At 35.9% G+C, this 8905-nt stretch overlaps 1 protein-coding gene and 1 long non-coding RNA gene across 2 annotated transcripts; both read left to right on the top strand.

Moving 5' to 3' along the window:
* The first annotated feature begins 704 nt into the window (after nucleotides 1-704).
* Nucleotides 705-1306, top strand: LOC147509059 (uncharacterized). The gene is made up of 2 exons (XR_015218352.1): nucleotides 705-961; nucleotides 1059-1306. It is a non-coding gene; the product is annotated as an uncharacterized LOC147509059 (long non-coding RNA).
* A 356-nt stretch (nucleotides 1307-1662) lies between these two features.
* LOC147509058 (mitochondrial import inner membrane translocase subunit TIM50-like) lies at nucleotides 1663-7561 on the top strand. The gene is given in 10 exon segments (XM_086601358.1): nucleotides 1663-1747; nucleotides 2932-2968; nucleotides 5057-5118; nucleotides 5214-5333; nucleotides 5756-5773; nucleotides 5776-5865; nucleotides 5940-6038; nucleotides 6738-6894; nucleotides 6995-7085; nucleotides 7228-7561. Coding segments are annotated over 10 exon segments (804 nt in total). The 5' UTR covers nucleotides 1663-1669; the 3' UTR covers nucleotides 7280-7561.
* The last annotated feature ends 1344 nt before the right edge of the window (nucleotides 7562-8905 follow it).

Genomic DNA, 8905 nt, shown 5'->3' with positions numbered 1-8905 from the left:
ACCAAAGCTGGAACCAAATTTTGGTTGATTTGGTGTTTGGTTTGGTGTTTTCATCAACATGTGACTCTCCTGAAAATGAAAAAATTTGGTGTTTGATACTAGGAAAGTATCTCTCCTAAAGATGCTCTTACTCCGCAAATACAAAACCTCGGATTCCTATCCATATCAAGGATGCGCAGAAAGAAAGAGACTTTCAGTGTAATCAAAATATTAAAAAGAAAATGTATAAAGATTTTTTTTTTTTTTTTGCTAAAGATGTATAAAGATCAGTCAGACAAACTCTACAAGAATGTTGAAATAAAGCTCAAAATCTTTCCGGTGCCCTAACAAAGCATATAAGTAAAATACAAAACAAAACAGAAGTAACACCGGTAGCAAATCTTCCTTTAAGAATACCTTCTAAAACCAATATAAGCCTCTCTATCTTTAAATTTGAGGGACAATGTCAAACCTGGCCTTCCCAATGCAAACCCTATATGAAGTTATCATCCCGAAAGATAACACTGGTAAATATAGCCCGTAAAGATTTCAAATCCATTTCTAACCCCCACGACTTTTTTTAGTATTTCAAGTTTTTAAATAAAAAAGAATACCTTCTAAACACACTTCCACCACACCAGTTTCACATCAACTGAAAGCTTATGAGAAAACACACCTTGAAAAAAGCACTGCATTGCCCTAAGCAAAAAAACAGACACCTAAAGAATGACTATTTAATTTAGTAGCCTTTGCTACGACGAGAGTGGGGTTGCAAAGGGCTTTGTATTGGGCGGGCCTATTTTTAATGTTGGCGCTCGAACTAAACACTGCAAAAACTAAAAAGAGAAACCCTGAAACACTTTATTTTTCTCTGACTTGCCATTCAACCATCGCCACCCCATTTCCACCGACAACCATTGCTATAAACTGAGGATTTCTCTCTCTCTCGATCTCGATAACCCATTCATTACTCTTTGGAAAGGTTGGTTTAATTTTATTTCAGGTTGGTTTATTCTTTTTTTCGGGCTTTTGATTCTCTTTGGTTTATTTTTTTAAATAGGTTATCTTTTTTTTTACAGGTTGATTTGAAGCTGTAATTACTACTACAGAAGAAAAGTTTGAAGGTTTAATTTTCCAGGTTGGTTATCCGTTTACATCAATAATTTGTTTCACTTGTATAAAACTAAAACAGAAGAGAAAAGAGGAAGAGGCCTTAAACCCTTAAAAGTTAAAACCCTTCTCTCCCATTTCGAAACAGAAAAATGTATCGTCGTCTGGTGTTGTACCTCTGCAAACACAAAAAACCCATCTCCTTTTCTTCTTCTTCTTCAAATAATAATCGATACTTGTGCACTCAATCAACAACAACGAGTCTTCCCAAAGACCAACAACCACAACCACCACGTTCAGATGGGACCACCAAAATGAATTCTTGGAATTATCTCAAATACGGAGCTTACGCTACTCTTGCTGGACTCTCTGGAACCGTCGCTTACCAGACCTACGGTATTTCCTTTCACTTATACGAATGTAGTTTTACTCAATTGTTCCACTGAGGGCCGATATGTAATTCACTATTAGGTCTTGGAAAATATATGATTTTCGTTACTTAAATTTGTCTTATTCTTATTTATTGATTTTTTTATTTTTGACTTGTCACATTGTTTGCATTCTTAGCTTACTCTCATGGATGAAGTGGATTCAATCACCAAGGATATTCAGTAATTCTCTCAAGCAGAAGAAAAACAAAGATGCTTCTTCTCTCGAGGTAAGTCTCTTAAGCTGTTTACTTTCCTTTAGGTGTGTGTTTGATTGCTCTTCATGTAATCAAATTTAATGGAGAGTTTCAGAAAAAAAAAAAAAATTTGGTGGAAGTTTTTGTAAGATGGGGGTTGATCTGGACAGATCCATAGGGAAAGATTCTCTATGATTGGACTCCTCTTTTCCCATTGCTTCTTAGATTAACTCTAAATTTTGTTGTAGTATTCCGTGTATCAAACATACCATTGAATTAGTTAAATCTTAATAGTATGTGATGGTATTTTTGAAATTATACTTGGTTGGGACTGTTTCTGGCATTGTCTACCAAGTATTTTTGTCTAAATGGAAACTTAGATTGGAGGAGCCATTGAGTCTGTTGGCTTACTCAGGAAAGGTTGGTGTACTCTTTCATAATTATGAACTTCAGTGGAGTGATTTCCAAATGACGTTATTGGCATTGCTGAGGTCAAACTTTGGGAGAAATCACATGAATGGAAATATTAGCTTCCTGCTCGGTTGAGTGATCCTATAAACTTTGGGAGAAATCACTTTAAATCAGGTGCTTGAAATTTGTGACCTGAAAGTTAACTTTTGCTCTTTGGTATTGGTTTGTGTTGATAGTCTCTTAAGGTTTGTGGTTGTAAGGAATAAGGATTACACTCCTCTCACATGTAATATATATCTGTTAAACCACCTGATGTCCTATTGACCTTTGCAAATTGTTTTCTGCACTAGAAAAGGAGAAAATCATCCATTTGTGGTCAAATACCAAAAGCAAGACCTTGGTAAGAGAGCAACAGGTGGGATGATAAAGAATGAGTGGGCTAAAGGATGCCTACTTAGTTCCGTATCTTAGCTACGTTGCTTATGTTAGTCGTAGATTAAATTTATCTCTATTATCTGCACGTATCTAGAATGGCTGATGTACCATGCACAATCTTTTATCGTAAAAAACTCATCTGAAAGATTTATGTATTACTTTTTCACCGTGTTGATTGTGCAACCTAGAAGCAAAGTATAGTTATGGCCGAGCAATATCCGCAAGGCTTCTCTAATAACTAAAGAAAGCATTAAAGTTTACTCGCCTCTGAAAATTCTAATTACAATATAACAGTCCTTTATAGTATCATTATGTTTTATCACTATATTGTTAAACAAAAGTGTAATTTGTGTTGTTCTTATCTTAAACAGAAATTTCAGGCATTGCTTTATCCGGCCGCTATGATAGGTGAAACTTAACTTTTATTTTGTTAATTACTTTCAATTCGTGATTTCAAGTACACTTAAGGCTCTGTTTGGCCTCCTGAAACTCTGTAGTACCTTACCATGTTTAGGCTATGTAAAATTAGTGGTGCATACCCCAAATGTGATCAGTCTAGAGACTGTTTGGCCCCTCAGGTTTATTAGAGGGTTTGTCTGGTATTGTTCTCCTTTTTTTTTTCTTTTCTTTTTTATCAATTCTCCAAATGGAATGAAAATCACATTAAATTTTCCAAAAAAAAAAACCACAAATCAACCGAAACAAAACCTGAATCAGTAACTTCAAAATGACTACCAAACTTCAATTCAACATAATTTCAACAAAAATCTGATGGAAGGATTAAAATACTACCCATTACTTGAAGTCCAACAAAAAAAAAACTGATAATTCAAAATCACTCCACTAGATTGTGAAGATAGAGAGAAGATTGAAAGTATAAAAGGGAGGAAATTGTGAAGATGGTTCTTCTTTGAATACCCAAATTCTGTTTGTTGATAATGCTTTGGTTTTCTGATTTTCCAAATACATAAAAGTGTAGAGAGAAGATGGTGGGGGTTAGAACTTAGAATGAAGTAAGTGGCAAATATTTGCGATGGTCAGTCGAGATCGGAATGGAGACAGTGAAGAAGAAGAAGCCAGTCCAGATGGGAATGGAGATGGTGTAGAAGAAGAAGCCCATAGACCGTTTCTTATTTTCTTATGTATGCTCTTGTTTCTTGCTTTCTGTCGATATCTATTTATTTTGTAATGTGAATAGCGGAATCCATGCTCTCCAAAGAGATCTTTTGCAAACCTTTTTATTTTCTTGATCCGTAAAAGTTAAATTTCATTCCAATAATAATAAGAGTGTTACAAACAAGATAGTTATCCCTTAGCGAGAAATTAAGAGTAGTTAACTACTTCCCCACAAGACTCCCAAAAGCAAAATTACAACACTAGTGTATCCCAATTACAAATAAAATCAAGAAACCTCAACTCCCTAAAGATTGACACATTCCTTGGCCAATTATACAATAGCTTTTTAATATCCACCAAAATCTTGTGTATATCCTTTTCCTTGTTCTCAAACACTCTCTGATTGCATTCCAACCAAATCCCCCACACTATTGCCTTGGGAATATGTCGCCATCAAGAGCCTCTCTAATATCACCCGGTTATCCTCCTCACCATATCGGACCAAACAAGAAACAACACTATCGGTCTCTTATACTGTCACAGGTTACCCTATAATGGGTATCAAACAGGCTGTAAGGAGGTTCAGTAACTTGGTACTTCCATAGAACTTTCCCCTCCATCCTTTGTGTGCATTTTGATTGTAGTTAATGTGGAATGTGTTTGACTTAGATGCATTCACAGAAGAAATAAGATCATCTGCTCCTTGTAGAGGAGGTTAAACCTCTTTTCGCTTGAACATACCACTTTGGTTGTCATGCAACGTCAACCAGTATGGAAAATGCACCATCACTAATTGCGCAGAGGTTTAACCTTCTGTTAGCGATGTGCAGATGATCCGACTTTTCATAAAAAGACTAATCCTGGTCTTGTTGATCAATTTTTAAATCGAATAATTGTGAAACCTTTCTGTTATATATTATATAATTTAGTGGCTGCTTTAAATGTTGTGGTGCAATACAGAATGTTGGGCCGATTAATTTGATATAATGATGAGTAGGATTTTAATCCTGGAAGGCTGGAACTCTCATGTTAGTAGAGGTACTCCTGTATATTACAGAGTTGGTTAGTGGTCAGTCTTTTACCTTGAATGGTCACAAGATGGTTATTGTTTCATTGGTAGAGACAGAACACTTTTATGACCTCGAAGCTCATATTGCCTCTTCTTGTCTAATGTGCCAACTTGCATGCTGATGTTTATATCTCATTTTGATCCTTTTGCATGGTTTAGTCACCTAAGAGGATTAATCTAAAACAAATAATATAACTAATGTTCATTTCATCTTCATGAATTTCCTGTTACTTTCAGAAAGTGTTCCACTTGTTCTGCATGTTTCATTGTTTTCTTTCAACCATCAGTAACTCTCTCTCTCTGATTTCCAGTGCCTGCTAAATGCATAGATATATATTTGGAACTTAGAAGGTCAATTGAGGGCAAAATTCGGGTATGTATTGCTTCTCCAACTGTATGTTTTGCTAAGAAAGATTGTTATGTTATGTTCCTCACCTCCTTTATCATTCATTTATCATTTTGCTGTAGGAATACACAGAACCATATTCTGACAAGCTTCTTCCAGATTTGGCTCCTGAGTTAAAGGGTCTTGGTGTCATGACACTTGTTGTGGATCTGAATGAGACTCTTATATACTCTGATTGGAAAGTAAGTTCCCTCTCTCGTGGTAGCCTACAATACAATAGAAAAGGACCTTTTGCAGTTAGTGTATCTTCATCTTGCTTTATTGTTCTTGTTGCTGTTATTGTCATGACTTACTTTACTCAGGATGCTATTTGATGGACCAATTTTTTCGCTTGATAATCTCTTTAAAGAGCCCATTTAATTCATTACAGGCTTACAGTCCTAACCAGACTTGTTCTATCTTGATTGGGAGTTTGGGCCCATGGTATAGTGGGTTTATTGACTGTTAAACTTTCCTAACCTTGGTCGACTGACCCCAACTTATGGCATGGACAATGGAGAGATCCACACTGCCCTTCCATGCATACTAGATGTGTATGTGTTGTGCGAGGAATTGTTTGATATTTGTTTGTCACCTGATATACCTTAATTTGTTCCTATGACAGCGGGAAAGAGGCTGGCGTGAACCTTCAAAAGACCAGGAGTCGATGCTTTCTTGGAAAGGCTTGCTCAGTTTTATGAAATCGTTGTCTTTTCAGATCAGCAGGAAGGCATGGTAGTTTCTTTTTCGACTCCCATCTTGCTAACATTTTGTCACGTTTGTTAAGCATTTGTTTATGTGGCTTGTAGTTTGTTGATCCTATTTGTGAGCGGCTAAATCAGAAGGGAACTATTACTTATAGGCTAGGAAGGACTGCTACAAAATATCAGAATGGAAAGCATTACAAGGTTAGTGGCTTTCTATTTTACATATACAAATTAATGAATTGCCCTACCCTATCATCTTTATATATTCCTTTCTGAAGTATATGTTTCTGTGATGGCATAAAATATTTGGCGGATTTTTATTCATTTTTTTTTAATTAAAGTTCACTAAACAAACATTCTGGAAAGACGTGTACTCTATTGGTTGTCATTCATTGTTGAAATAATAATTTCATTAATGCAGTTCTAGTGGCTCTGAACAATAATAATCATCCTCCTCTCCATAGCTCAAAATGTTAAATGTGTTACCCGCTATATGTAAGCTTTTCTGGTTGAGCTGGATATTTCAATTTAAAACCTAAAATGAAAAGCTTCCTCAATGTATGTACATTCAGCTTTGTGTTTTCTTTGGCGTTGTCTCATAGGGTCGGTCACTCATTTGTTATTATCTCATGACAAAAAAGAAACCCTAGTTTCCTTTTATTCCCTTTACAATGACAGTCTTGTCTCCTAGCTAAAGTATGTTTATTTTAGATATTAGAACTCTCCATCTTACTTAGGACATGAGATACGACAAGATCATGTATGGCATGATGCAGTAATCATTACCTATTATTTATTTTTTTTAAATCTGAATTTATCTTAATCCACTGATGGCATACGATATTTGATTCGTTCTTACTACAAATTATATTCTTTGAGCAAGCATGTTTCTGGTTGCAGGACTTGTCAAAGCTGAACAGGGATCCTGCAAAGGTTATCTATGTTAGTGGGCATGCACTTGAAACTGCCCTTCAGCTGGACAATTGTCTTGAGATTAAGCCTTGGAAGCTTGAAGAAGGTGATACAGCATTGCTGGATCTAGTTCCGTTTCTTGAATGTAAGTACTTCTCTCACAGTCAATAGAATGAGTTTCTCTCATAGTAGTTGAATTTCCTTGGACAATAAAGGCTCTTTTATTGTTTTGGGTTTTATTGTAGTTCTTGCCTACAGAAGACCTCAAGATATAAGAAAGGTTTTAGAATCTTATAGAGGCTGTGATGTTGCGACAGAGTTTCATGAGCGTCAACGGTAAACTTACATATCTAGTTATTCCTTTCCTACTGAATGAAATAGAGAGCTGATTACTTTGTGTTATTGTTTGCTGCGTATTTCGTGTCCAACTGCATTTATGCAATTTGATATACTACTTACGCTAGCATTAATGTTGCAGGAAGTTGGTAGATGAACAACGGAAGACCAAGAAAACCATCTGGTCACGCTAAACTTGGAACTCCCAAGTGTGGAAGTCTACTGGAGATCTGTTTCTTTCTTTTTATTTATTTTTTGTGGAAAAAAATTCAAAATTTTGTGACAATTTGTCCCGTTTTTATGTAACTTCTGCACTTGAAGTTTTATAGTGTGATCCTTTGCAGCTGACTGTAGGTCAAATTTATGATCTTAGTCATAATGTCAGATGGTTTCTTTATTGTGAACAACAGAACTGACCATGTCTGGCTTTTGTTCTCTATTTAGTAGTCATACAAAGTTCAGTTAATCTCTCTCAATCTCTCTCTTATTTTGAGCTGAGTTCAAGTGCGCTATGAGTCTCTTTTTTTGCCTCTTGCCTAACTAGTTTGTTAACTTGCCAGTTGCCAGTAAGGAAAATGCAGTAAGCGACAGAGGGTAAAGTGGTAAACATGATTACTGTTTGTGGAATTCTTCCGTATTCGGTGATGAAGAAGAAGCCTGTGAAACAGCATGAAGTCTAGGTTCTCATCCCGTAAATGGTGAACTTAACATGGAGTGATTTAGATATTCTTCTAGCTCAAGGCGAAATCAGTTAAATGAAATAGACCACTGACCACCTAACATTACCCGATTAAAATCTGGAGAGGAGATATTACGAACATGGAGGCCCAAGAAATGAGCCCAATTGTTATTGGGCCTATTAGTTTCGAGAGTTTTGAAATAAAACATAAGGGGGTGTTTGGATAATATTTATTTATTGTCAATAAATATTTATTAGTAAAAAAATGTTTTGTTTTTTAAATAAACATGTTTGGTCTTTATTTTTGTAGAAAATTGTTTTTCACCCAAAAAAAATATTTATTGGTTTAAAAACATGTTTTACGATAAATATCAAAGACTTGTTTTTCAAGTTAAAAAACAGTTTTTTCTTTTTACTTTCTCATCTAGCTCTAAAGGCATATAGATTGCCTAGGGGTGTAATATGGGTAGGGCAGGGAATCGGGTCGGGCTTGATCCGAATTCGACCCGACCTGAATCCGAATAATTCAGATTCGGGTCGGGTTCCCAAACCTGACCTGATCTCTGCCCGACCTGACTCGACCCCTGCCCCTAAATACGGGGCGGGGTGGGTCAAATAGTGATGGGTCGGGTCGGGGCAGGTCTAGGGATACAAATCCAGTGGTCCCCGATGGGCGGGGCGGGGCGGGTTGAAGTGTCATATTCTTAGTACCATCACCCGGCCTGTTGGGTCAGCTTACGGGGCGGGTCATTCGGGTCGGTGGAAATTATCATTTTAATCCAATTTCACCAAAAAAAAACTTTCAAATTCTGCAAGTAATATATTTCCAATTCACAAGATAGAGAAAAAAATGAAATCAATCAATAAAAAATAAACAAAAATAAAAAAAAACTTGAACTTGAACCCAAAACCATATCTACAAATTTGAAACTTTTTTCTCATGATTTACTATTTGTAAATTGATTATTTTCCATAGCATGATAAAGTGAAGATGGGAGCGACGATCTATGGTACAAAACAATAAAATATAAAGTATAAGAATTCGAAATTAATACAAGGATGAATAATCTGTCTTCTCCAAAATTCGAAAATTGAATTTGAACTTTTGATATTTGCCCAATGTTCAAACTTGAATATTTGA

Source organism: Coptis chinensis, chromosome 3 (genome assembly GCF_015680905.1).
Source record: "Coptis chinensis isolate HL-2020 chromosome 3, ASM1568090v1, whole genome shotgun sequence".
In the NCBI taxonomy this organism is placed as follows: domain Eukaryota; kingdom Viridiplantae; phylum Streptophyta; class Magnoliopsida; order Ranunculales; family Ranunculaceae; genus Coptis; species Coptis chinensis.
Note: the sequence above shows the minus strand (reverse complement) of the source record. Positions and strands in the feature narration are given on the sequence as shown.